This window comes from Cibotium barometz, chromosome 9 (assembly GCF_041138505.1).
Source record: "Cibotium barometz isolate CiBa-2024 chromosome 9, ASM4113850v1, whole genome shotgun sequence".
NCBI lineage: Eukaryota > Viridiplantae > Streptophyta > Polypodiopsida > Cyatheales > Cibotiaceae > Cibotium > Cibotium barometz.
The window spans coordinates 54,465,120-54,478,559 of record NC_141054.1 but is presented as its reverse complement, the minus strand read 5'-3'; the positions used below and the strand labels follow the sequence as shown (position 1 = coordinate 54,478,559).

Below are 13,440 nucleotides of genomic sequence, written 5' to 3'. Positions count from 1 at the left end.
AGTGACAGTCACATGTCACATGTGACATACTCTCATTTGCTTCAGCCATAGCCCATGTGGCATGTGACATTTATGATGTATCATGTGACATTTCTCATTTTATGGATTGCCACTCTTTGGTCGTGACTCCTTTTGCCATTTGGTTACTTGTAAGTTGTAAATCGTAAATTATTAAGTTGTGCTAATTTATTTGAGCCTATGAGATCAAGGTAACATGTGTCCCCCCCCCCCGGGGACCCTTGCCGTTTCATACTTCTGGGCTTCACCATGAAACGTTTCGAAATGCGTTTAAAAAACCTTTTTTATGAAACTCCTGGCTACTATGACTGCAATGGGGCTCTATGGACACATCTAGGCAGACTAGAGGAGGTTATGGAGAATCGGGACATCATGTTTCTGACAGAGACACATGAAAGCCCAGAGAGAGGCCTACCACGGGTAGCAGGGTACCAGTGGGAATCAGTGTATAGACAAGGGATGTGACAGGGCACTTCTAGAGGCTCAGGTGGGATCGCTATACTATTCAGACGAGCACTACACCAGCGTATCAGGGTGGTGTCGAGAGACCCAGAGGCACGCTACATGTGGATTAGCCTACAGCTCTCAGAGGTGAGAACAGTTTACTTGGCAATATGCTTCTTCTTGTCGAAGGGGTCGAGATTCAACACAGGTCACATGGAGGACCAGATTGGAGGAGGCGAGAGAGGGGCCCTTCCTAGTGAGTCTCCATACGCCACTCTATCCGCAGATATCCTACACTATTCGACCATGGGGGAGGTTCTCCTGATGAGGGACTTCAATGCATGCACACAGAATCGACAGTGTGAATCATTCGACTTCACAGATCCCCTCATCCTACAGGCACTAGACGATGTAGATGCAGGGACCACGAGGATGTCAGAGGACAGTGGGCCAGACAGTATAGGTTATGGGCAACACCTTCTGGACCTGGGAGCTAGACACCATCTCGTTATTTATAATGGGATGTCACAATGGCCAGAATCGGGAAGACTCACATGTTTCCCATCATCAAGAGGCAGCAGCACTGTGGACTACATATTGAGCTCGCGGGAGAGCACAGACCTGATAGACTCTTTCACTATCCTCCCTACATGCCCCATTGGTGCGGACCATACTTATTTGGCTTTTTCTCTTAGGAGCTCTCTTGATCTGCCACCCCCGACCACTCAGGCATCTCGTACCATCTTCCACTTTACCCGGGAGCTTGAGACGTTTATGATTCAAAAGTACATGATGGCCTCTTTGGTATGGACCCTACAGCACCCATCGATGTACTGATGGCCCAGCTTTCACACATACTGCACATAGCAGCTAGCCACAGCTTTCCACACCATCTCCAGACAGGGAAGCCACCTAGATCCAGGGACATGCCCCAGAATAGATGGTATGATAATGAGTGCAGAGAGCTTCATCGACATCTCCGAGCCCAGATAGCGAAAGGGGAAATAACACAGTAGTAGGCCAGTAGACAGATGCGGTCTCTTACATGCCGTAAGCGACACACATATGAGGCTCAATACTGGGACATCTACCACATGCTCATGAGCAAAGATGCAGCCACACTGCTTGGCGACGACTCAAAGAGCCACGCCCCCCCACCCCGATTACTGATCCTCAACGCTGGCAGAGTTATGCAGAAGGGCTTTATGATGTTCCGCACCAGCCACTCATCCCTCGCCCCACCGAGACTCCACCGACCTCATCGGTTTTCTTTACTACCGATATGGTATCTCGAGCTATACATAGATTCCAACATGGGAGAGCTGAGGATCACACCGGCTTACAAGGTGAGCATTTCATTTATGCAACTGACACACTCTCTCCGTTTATCGCTTACGTCTTTAACAGGGCTCTGGTAGAAGGTTTCCCGGCTGAGTGGACGATGCACACTATTGTACCGATCCACAAAGCTAGGGACATGTTGGACCCTGGTAATTACAGGACTTACAAGGTGAGCATTTCATTTATGCAACTGACACACTCTCTCCGTTTATCGCTTACGTCTTTAACAGGGCTCTGGTAGAAGGTTTCCCGGCTGAGTGGACGATGCACACTATTGTACCGATCCACAAAGCTAGGGACATGTTGGACCCTGGTAATTACAGGACTATCATGATTGGTCATACCTTGGCCAAAGTCTATGGAGCTATCCTGGAGGCAGAATTGAGCACACACGCTGAGAGGGAGGGGCTTCGTGTCCCTGGTCAGGCAGGTTTTCGGCGAGCCTTCTCTACTATTGATCACATTTTCACCCTGAGATGCCTGATTGACCAAACTCGGGCACGGAGACAGAGACTCTATTGCTGTTTTGTGGACTTCCGCAAAGCCTTCGACATAGTCCTGAGAGAGCGCCTCTTCCACCGCTTACAGACACTGGGCATACCCCTCGACATGATGTGGGGGATTTACAGATTATATGAGCAAGTGTATGGATGAGTTAGATGCCCAGGGGGACTATCAGTATGATTGCCAGCACCATTGGTGTGAAGCAGGGCTGCCCTCTCTCCCCGACACTCTTTGGCTTATACATCGACGAGGTAGCAGACTACATCATACACGGAGGAGGCTCTGGGATTGACATCTCAGGTACGATTGTACACATTCTATTATATGCTGATCATATCATTCTTGTGTCGGATACTCGGATAGGGCTACAAAGGCATCTAAGGGCTCTGGATACTTTCTGTGCGGAGCGAGGACTCACAGTGAACCTTGGGAAAACCAAGGTTATGGTCTTTCATACATCAGTAGTAGCAGTCAGATGCCAGACTATCCTTACACGAGCCTGGGGACAGGTAGAGGTGGTGGGCTCATATGTATACCTTGGGGTCACATTTACCAGCTCATCAGGGAGATTCTCTATGGCACAGGCAGCCAGAGACAGAGTGACACGAGGGTACGCAGCACTAGCAATTTTGGAACGCCAGTGTCACCAGGCACACTTCCAGGAGCCCCATACTAAGGGGTGGCTATTTGATACACTAGTTACTCTAGCATTGATGTATGCAGCAACAGTATGGGCACCAGGTTTGGCTACATCCTCATGGACACAGATAGAGCGCCCTCAGATTTTGATGCTCTCACGGATGATCCGCAGCAAACCTTCAGTACCACATGATATCCTTCGAGCGGAGTTTGTTGTACCACCTATGTTAGTAGAGGCCATGTTCCAGACTATATCTTTTATACACAGGATGCGGGAGCTCCCACTAAATCGGGTATCTCGGGCTGCTTTTGAGGCATCCAGACAGCTTGCTGAGGAGGGACATACCTGGTCGTGGTACTCCTAGGTGGTACAATGGATATCATCACACAGGATTGATATTGACAGATTACCACCCTTACAGTATGACCTAGCTGCACCACACAGACGCCTCTCTCAGACAGAGAGGAACAGAGTCATGAGACATGACATTTGGCAGGGCCACATACAGGAGACTTGACTATCTCCCAGTCAGCCACTCCCGACGAAGATGCTCCACTACAGAGACCACTTCTTCAGCACCTCCACAGACGGCTTCATCCAGCGACCACGATACTTGGAGGTCCACTTATCACATGGAGCCAGAGTAGCCATTGGGCGACTAAGGGTCTCATCACACCAACTAGAGATCGAGACTGGGAGAGCAGCACGCATCCCTCGAGCAGAGCGCATTTGCAGATTATGCCAGACGGGGGTAGAGACAGAGGAGCATTTTGTTTGCAAGTGTGGTGCTTTGCAGGAGATCAGGGCATGCTATCCTGAGGTTTTTAGAGGGACCACATCTCTTAGACAGATCTGGGAGAGATCGGACCAGAGACAGCTAGGCAGACTACTACTAGCACTACAGAGACGCAGGGAGATCTTACTTCAGACACCCGCACATCATAGCGGAGGAAGACAGTCCCAGTTGACTGACTTCTTCCAGAGATTGGCACCAGTAGCCCAGCCACACACATTGGGAGTGACATCTTAGCGAGCGGAGGAGATTCGAGCTAGGCGACGACCCAGACTAGCCGGCTACCAGACACCACGGCTACACCACAGAGAGATCGCGGCCATCCGGTCTCGACACCAGTAGGAGGTCGAGGAGCAGCTGGCACATTTTCGCTGTGATCCAGGATGCATGTTCCAGACATTTACGGCATCCTCAGATCGGATGTATGACATATTGTACCCAGACTATGGGACTGGATGGAGTTAGGAGTAGATAACATATCATACTTGTATCACCCCTTCAGCATATAGAGACGCATTAGTAGCCCTAGTACTCCATCCACACCCTCTCGTTTGTACACCACCATTGAGTCCCCTATGGTCGTGTTGTCATACTTGTACATTTTATTCTCACTCCACATTTTCCTCTTGATGACTGGAGGAACATCATTGTACTACTTGTTTGTCTCATAGGCCGATTTTGGCCTTTTGCAGACGTTAAATATCTTTCTTTCTTTCTTTCTTTCTTTCTCTCTCTCTTTCTCGCTATTGGGAACTCACATCCCACCTTCTCTTTGAACAAAATTATAAATTTGATGATATATTAGTTCCACATCTCAAAAAGGTGCTGAATGAACATAACTAATTTATATAAATACATACATACAGGATGAAAAATAGCAGCCAAGCACTGAATCTTGCACCAGATTGGTGCCTTCTTGACCAGGCATGTGGGTAACAAGAACATTCCCTTTATCAGCAACTAGTTAGTTTACCTTTCTTCACTTTGACAGATTTTGCATGGCAGCACTCGACAACGTCAAATTTCCTGTTTCTAGCATTATGCATGATGTATAAATATTTATGAGTATTGGCATTCATTAGTCTTACCTGGATTGACTTGATTTACAGGTGAAAGGAAATCACGGCCCTATATTTGAGGATGGTCCTAACTTTGAGTTGGCTTTCAAGCTGTTTCATGGCCGCACTGGTGTGGTTCCATTATCCCGGCAGACTCAGATGGCTGGTAATGATGTGGAGTCTGAAGCTAGGAGTGTGAAGTTCCATCCTTTGGCTGCGTCAGCAGCTGCAATCAGCCTATCAGCACTCGGGGTGTCGGGTCCATTTGGCTTTGACGCTTTTATGTCCAAGAGAATAAAGATCAAAGGAAACAATAAGCCTGAGAAAAAGAAGCAGCAATCTGAGAAGAAGCCTTCTTCAACTGTAAGTTTGTTCAGCTTTGAAAATTTGTTTGTTTGGAGGCCCTTTTTTGTCGCTAGTCTTGTTGCTACAGCCTACGGTGAACCTTGGCTGAAATTTATTTGTTATTACAAATGCCGCAAAGTATGTTGTCAAAGATCTGACTATCCCACTCCATCGATTACATGTTTGTGGGTGCTCAATGATGCTCATGTGTAGCTCCAACCTTTGAAAGAGAACACTTGAAAATCGACTCTCAAGTTTATTAACTGTCATTAGGTCACTAAATTACCGTCTGGTAGCCCATAAAGTCTAAATTGACCCTCCGTAAATAATTTGGGAGCCTTTTTTGTCACTCAATCAACTACTACCTAAACACTTTGCCCCTAGGTAGTTCAAGATCCATGAAGATAGCATCTCATTTGCCACATAATTTTTGCAATGGATATAGCAATCCCCTTAACTTTTAGACTTTTTGCCTTTCATTACTACATTCGCAATTAAATACATACATAAACTTGGATGTTCTTATTCATTCCTGTCACCTGCCTGAAAACATTGTATGATTGAGAGTGCATGGATCTTTTATACTTGTGTGTGACCAGCACTAGTGTCATGTGCACACATGGACATGGTTGGTTTTCCAAGGCTAATCCTTGATCAGGAAGCAGATAAATAGTATATTAGGGCATTAACAGGGCTCAGAAGACATCCATTTGGGCAAGGATCAGGTTGGCCAGATTTACAGCAGCCTTTGAAGGGTGTCGGCCAGCATTTGATTTATGGATTTGTCTTTGCTGCTGACCGACAGCAATTGGCCAGTTCATAGTGTTTTTTGGAACCTAGGCCAGATTTAGTTTCATCATTGGATCCTCTCTTGAGGGCAGGTCATAGATAGGCCTTAGGTTACCCTTTGGGAATGCCAAAGGCCACAGATTTGTATAGAACATACATCTTTTTGTATCATATGAATACACTGAAAATATCTCTCTCTTCTCTCTGTCTTTGTTGGTGTTTTGCATCAAGGTTCCTATTCAGCATACTTAGGGTACATAGAGCTTCCGCGCATGCGACATTGGTATCAGAGCTTCAAGCTCAGCAAAGCTAAGTGTTGAAGGTGTCATGTCATGTGCATGATCAATGCCATGGACAATCTTCAGATGCTGATCCAGAAGAGGCAGCCAGATAAAGACTATGAACCAGATAGGATCAGAGATTGGAGCACAGTTGCTTTGGGCAGTGTGGAGCAAGGCTTGGGGAAAACAAGAAGAGGATGCTGTCGGCTGCTTGGAAAGGGGGTACTGTTGGTTGGACACAGGCTCTGTCGGCTGTACCAGAGAGCATGGTGGCTGATACGCATCAGGATATGGCAAAGGGACTACATGTGCATCAAAACATGATTTATTTGTCCAATCAACTGGCCGACCAGCAGTCAGCCAGTTCTCCATAAAGTCAAAAGAACTATAAATAGCACAAGAGGCTCCTTGAAAGATTCATTCAATCCTCTAGGGATTGGGTCATTAGGAGTCCCATAGGGGGACAGAATTTTGGGTGTTATCACCTTTTCTTCAAGGCAGCCTGTGGCTGTAGACAAGTACCTTTTTGTACTATATGAAATATACTGAATTTTCCAGCACATCTCTCTCTCTCTATATTTGCGTTTTGCATCAGCAGGTTGCCAGTAGTGTTTAGGGCTAAAAGAAGACTCCCAGAGCTTCCGCGTGTTACATGTCACAGGAAGGTGCACAGGTCCAAGGAGAGTAACACAGCCAAGGTATGAATCCCATGGGCCTGGTTAGTGTCAGCAAAACCCAAGGGAATGGCAGCCCTGAGGGTCGGATGCCATTTGGGGCATACGAAGGAAGGCTCTCGGGAAAACGGTTTCAAGGGGATGGAGCAAGAATGCCATGATCAACCTTGGGGAGTAGACCATTGTAGTGTTCAGGGACATGGCATGAACAAAGTGGAACATTTGCACAGGTCTCAACACGAGATATGGAGTGGAGTCAGAGACATGGCAAGGTTTTCATTGAAAAGGAAGGAAGGAAGACAAGCTTGGGAGTCCATGAGGAGACAAAGGGATGATCATCCAAGGTCAAAGGATGGAATCCGGTCATCACGTTTAGTAGGAGAGGATGTCGTGTGCACACATGGATGTGGCTGGCTTTCCAAGGCTAATCCTTGATTAGGCAGCAGATAAATAGTAGATTACGGCACTAGCAGGGCTCATAAGACATTCATTTGGGCAAGGATCAGGTCGGCCAGATTTACAACAGCCTTTGAAGGGTGTCGGCGGCCAGCATTTGATTTATGGATTTGTCTTTGCTGCTGGCCGACAGCAGTCGGTCAGTTCATGGTGCTTTTTGGGGCCTATATAAAGGCTAGGCCAGATTTAGTCTCATCATCTGATCCTCTATTGAGGGCATGTCATATATAAATGATCTATAAGCTGTAAGTGCTCTCAGTATGAAAACCCTCATCTCAGAGGGCATGTTTTTACATGTCACAGTTCAACACCCCGATAGTTCACAAAATGCATAGAGGGCGTCTCATTTCTCAACAGTAACTTAACATTAGTAATGGCACTCACTTTTTTTAAGATTTCTAGCTTTTCCTTTTTCAAATCCTCCCTTGCCTGGTGGCTCTCATGTGGTCCCCTTTGACCTTGGTCTTCAAACTCTAGAAATGCTATGGCAGACAAAACAGTGCGATTCCAAATAACACAACAATATGAACCATGACAAAGAGGTCCTTGAACTAAAAGAGGAGATTGCACACTTGAAGGTCCAGCATGAGGAGTAGACTGAAATCTGACCTTTCCATTAAGTAATGGTCCAAGCAAGCGGAGGAAGAGGAGAACACCATTGCCGCTTTACAGGGTGTCGCCACGCCATCAGTGCCGTATAGTAGCAAAGGCCGTGTGCTACATGTCACATGCATGGATGTGGACATACTTAACTCTCCTATTTTAGTTAGGATTAGGAACCTTTTTAGGCATCGACCAGCCTACTTATGGGATTTTTGGTGTTTTGTTGTTCAAGGACCCTGGCCGACAGCAGTCGGGTAGACGTAGGGGCAGTTGCATGAGCCTATAAATAGACAAGTGCAGTTCATTGTGTATTCATCTGATCCCTCATAGCTGGGACAGGTCATAGGCATAGATGTTACCTTTTGGAGGCCATGATTGGATAGGATTTATGTACGTCTTGACATATATATGAGAAACACTGTTTCAGCAACATCTCTCTTTCTTCTCTCCGTTTATCTTTGTGTTTTGCACAGTTCTTAATACAGGCAGTTCTTCGGCATGTTAAATTGGTATCAGAGTTTGGTGGAAGTCCTAGAGGTGCTGAATTAGTGCAGATTTGGAAAGGCACAGTACAAAGGGGGCTGTTTTTGGTCTTGACAGGAAAATGCTGCCAAGTGGTTCTTCAGCATTAGGTATCCCGGTGGTGCCAGAATGAGGGTATCCATGGGGTATAAAGCCCCTAAGTGGGTGTTGTGGGGTATGAAGCCCCTAGATGCTCAGCCCGACAACCATGGTACAAGGATGAAGGGAGGAACATGAAAGAGTACACAGAGCGGAAGCAAAGGGGCACTAGAATGTGCTGAACAGAGAGTGCCAGAGAGAGAGAGATATGGAGCAAACTATGCTGAATATACTGAAGCAAAATAGTCCCAAGCAAGAGACAGTACAAGTCTCATAAGTGAGGGAGCAAATATGTACGAGATTGAATGAACAATGAGAGGCCAGCACCTCCTATTTATAGTTGAGGTGAGCTGGCCAACTGGAGCTGCAAAACAGGCCAACTGGAGCTATTGGACTGGCCGACTGGAAAATGCCAGAAAGGCTGGGAAAAATCCCAAAAAAATACATAAAAAAGGGGCGGCCAACCCACAAGCAAGGGCCATGCAAAAGGGACCAAATGGGCACCATAAATGAGCAGAAACTGGGGATGAATGTGCTAACACCCCCTCTTAGCACTAGATGCTGAACAAACTCTGAGAATTTGAAGATGAGGAGCCAAGGAAGCCTGAGAAACCGGCTTGGTGAACAAATCTGTAGCATTCTCCGTGGAAGGACAATACTCCAAATGCAAATCTCCAGCAAGAACCCGTTCACGAACATAGTGATACTGAATCTCAATGTGTTTCGTACGAGCATGAAACTCAGGGTTCTTGGCAACGGCGATGCAACTCTGATTGTCACACCAAAGAAGAGACATAACTTGAGAATCTAATTGTCTACCTATACCAAGGATCTCCAAGTGATGTAGCAAGATTCTCTCATCCTACCAACCAAATGTACACTATCAGTCTACCTCGCTAGATTTTTAAGGTCTCTCAACAACCCCATATGGTGTCACGTGCATCCCGCACTTGGATGCCGCGTAGACATTCTGTACAGAAGGTGCAGGACCTGGGATGGTGAACTGGTCCCATGTGAGCCCAGTCCGGGACGAGTCAGCCAGGGATCCATCTTAGTCGTCCGAGGTCAGGTGTGCATTGTCCTGCACATGAGTCCAAGGTCAGGTGTGCACTGTCCTGCACATGAAGCAGTGCCAGTCCGCGCTGTGAGTCTCCCTCTGGAATGATGTCAGATGTGCTGTGTATCTGGTTTGCAACTGGATGCCAGGCATCTGTAGGCATGTCGGGCACATTGATGGCAGGACAGAAAACATAAATCCCGGTCTTCCTATGGAGTGACAATCCCATAGGTAAGACACAGATCCAGGCATGAGCCTCCCTATGGAGTGACAGTCCCATAGAGGCAAGACACGGCACAAATACTGGCTCTTCCATGGCGTGACAATCCCATGGATAGAACACAGTCTAGGTCACACACGGGTGGCACCAATCTGGCTCCCGTCCATACGACACCATCATGCTAACACACGGTTGGCACCAGTCTGGCTCCCGTCCATGTTATGCAAAAATACTAGCCCCTTCACATGAGACACCGGCCTGGCCTCAAATGAACAAGACACAAATTTGGAGATGGACCAAATGGTCGGCGAATTGGTGACAGATGCTACCAGTCGCTTTATCATGAATGGTAATCTCATAACGAGAAAAGATCACCTCCACATCCTGAGCTGTAAGAGCACTCACTGACAAAAGGTTAAAAGCCAAATTTGGAATATATAGAACGTCAGAGAAGTACCTCTTGTCCTCGGAAGAGCGGAAGATGGGTATAGTGCCATGTCCATGCACTAGCACAGAAGAAGAATCACCCAGAGTGATCTCGCCTGATTTGGCAGGGAAGTCCTTGAACCAATCTCAATGGGGTGTCATATGAGCAGTAGCACCGCTATCAACAATCCAAGACCATGATTGAGAAGTCACAAGAGCAAGTATACGCCAAGTACCTGCTAAGAGAAGGATGCCATCATCCTTCTTGGGTTGAGACATTGCCGTAGAGGAAGAGTTCTTTGCTGCTTCATCATGCTTCTTCTTGTGACATTGGGGTGACTTGTGACCCTTCTTGCCACAATAATGACATTCAATGTCCTTATTCTTTGAAGATTTGTTGTTGTATTTATCCTTGTCGGAATCCTTGGAGTTCTTGTCAGAACCCCCTTTCCCTTTTTTGCTGATTCTTCCCTTTATCTCGTGCTACCAAAGCTCCATCAAGGCCACCAGAGGTGCCAGTCCGCTCCTCAAAGCGGGACTCAATCTGCATCATGGAGGGGATAACTTCCTCCCAAGTAACTGGAACAAGACAAGGAGAAGAAACAAGAGACTGAAAGTATGCATCAAACCTCTCGGGAAGCTTGGAGAGAAGCCGAATAGCCATGTTCTCTGTAGAGACGTCCTTGCCACAAACAGCAAGCTCGTCCTGGAGATCTTTCATCTTGGAGATGAAAGCCGATAAAGATGGAAAGGCAGAAACCGATAAGTTCATAAGTTGCTTTTCCAACGCCAAAATCCGACCCGGAGACTTAATCTCATAGAGATCTGCAAAAGCCTTCCAAACTTCATGTGCAGCATCTGCTATACGCATATGAGAGAATAGAATCCTAACAGTTCAACATCAGAAAGGAGAAAACGCGCCGATCATTCGACTGCCAAATATCAATCTGTGCCTGAGTCGCACGACCGGAAGCAAGGGTGGGAGGGGAGGCATTGGCCGGTGCAACAAGCCAATCCCAAAGATCCACGCCACGCAAGGCCGATTTCACCTTCACCTTCCATAGGGTGTAGTTGGAACCATCCAACTTTCCAGACTCAGCAGACATATGAAGAGAAGTCGGTGTAGCCATCACAAAAGCTTGGGCTCAATCTCAAGAAATATGCACAAACTCTAAAGTGGAAGTGTCCTCCACAGGTACCAAGAGAGTGCCACCAAAGCTTGCAACACCAAAGACCCCCTCTGCAAAGGAGAAAGCCCACTAGAAAGAAAGAAAGATATATTAACGTCTGCAAAAGGCCAAAATTGGCCTATGAGACAAACAAGTAGTACAATGATGTTCCTCCAGTCATCAAGAGGAAAATGTGGAGTGAGAATAAAATGTACAAGTATGACAACACGACCATAGGGGACTCAATGGTGGTGTACAAACGAGAGGGTGTGGATGGAGTACTAGGGCTACTAATGCATCTCTATATGCTGAAGGGGTGATACAAGTATGATATGTTATCTACTCCTAACTCCATCCAGTCCCATAGTCTGGGTACAATATGTCATACATCCGATTTGAGGATGCCGTAAATGTCTGGAACATGCGTCCTGGATCAGAGCGAAAATGTGCCAGTTGCTCCTAGACCTCCTGTTGGTGTCGACACCGGATGGCCGCGATCTCTCTGTGGTGTAGCCGTGGTGTCTGGTAGCCGGCTAGTCTAGGTCGTCGCCTAGCTCGAATCTCCTCCGCTCGCTAAGATGTCACTCCCAATGTGTGTGGCTGGGCTACTGGTGCCAATCTCTGGAAGAAGTCAGTCAACTGGGACTGTCTTCCTCTGCTATGATGTGCGGGTGTCTGAAGTAAGATCTCCCTGTGTCTCTGTAGTGCTAGAGAGGAAAACGCAACATAGAAGGCTGCTGTCCTGAAGAAAACAGGCCGCCTATGTCCCAAACTCCACGTGGAAAAAAAAACACTGGTCAACAAGTTCCTGATGGGTGAGTTGATGAAGCCAATATGAAGGTGAAGCGACCAGTGTTGGGGTAAAGGCATTATGCCCACCCTTATAGTGTACTAGCCCATAAGTTTTATAGTACATAGTACACTTAGTACTTTTAATGTACTAAGTGCACTATGTGTGTTGAGATATCGAGCTCGTCTAGTGAGGTGGTGGCCACTGATGACCCGCCTGGGGGATAGGCCCCACACTTACACCACTGGCATGGTTGGTGAGGTCTTGGGTGATATGCGGCCAGTGGGATGACAGGCTGTGTGACAGCCATTCTAGAGACTGGCATAGTTATAGCGGCAGCTCATTTAGTCGGGTTCACACTATAGAGAACCCGTGTATGTATTGGTTGAGTACCTTTCATATTATGTGTACTCTTATCTTGTATATGGTGTGTTGAGAGTTGAGTGAAGAAGAAGAAGATTTTCAGCCTCTCACCTTGTGTGTTCTCTATTAGGGTTTTGTGATTGTGTGTGTATGCTTGCAAGAGCTCAAGCTCTCTTCCCCCCTGCATCTTTTCATGGTATCAGAGCCTGGTTCGTGCTAAGGGCTGAGCTGCAAGCAGGAGAACCACAGGAAGCGGTACGAGGGTAAGAGCTTCAACTACTCTTCCCTATTTGTGTTGGTGACTACACCCTTGTCGGGAGCTCTACGGGAGGCACCGGCAAACGATCTTTGATTGAGGAGCTTTCTTCGCGGGAGTAAAGCTATAGGGCAACTATTCTGTCCTATCGGGCAACAATTTTCTGGGCCGAAAACGCGTTTCGGGCGCGTCTGGACCTCCGTTTTTCAGAAAGCAGGCGACTTCGAGCACTGCGGGTAAGTCATCGATTCTCTGCAGAACTCTGTTTTAAGAACTGCAGGAAGACAGATTGACTGTGCAGACACTGTGGGTGCTACAAAGAGGTCTACAGTTGCCATTGGGTGTATGTATGCACATTGAGGTCACTGGTTGTGACATTTGAGAGTACTACAGTACCGCTGCAGAAATATAGCAGTTTGTGCAGGACAAACCAGAGTGCTGTTTCTGGTTAAATTGTGTGTTTGGCAAGATGTCAAATGATGGGATAACCCAGATTGTGGTTGAGAAGCTTGATAAGAATAACTTCCATGCTTGGAGGTTCAGGTTGACGAATTTCCTGATGGGAAAGGGCTATTGGGACTACATAGAAGGT

The 13,440-nt window shown here is 47.0% G+C and overlaps 1 protein-coding gene and 1 pseudogene across 1 annotated transcript in view; both read left to right on the top strand.

The window, feature by feature from the left end:
- Window positions 1-13,440, top strand: part of LOC147635716 (uncharacterized) — a 71,416-nt gene that overhangs the window by 17,950 nt on the left and 40,026 nt on the right. Inside the window, exon 2 of the mRNA XM_086803118.1 lies at window positions 4,850-5,161. Within this exon, the coding sequence (XP_086659244.1) occupies window positions 4,850-5,161 (312 nt within the window). The remainder of the gene's footprint in view (window positions 1-4,849; window positions 5,162-13,440) is intronic.
- Window positions 114-4,843, top strand: LOC147635717 (uncharacterized; annotated as a pseudogene).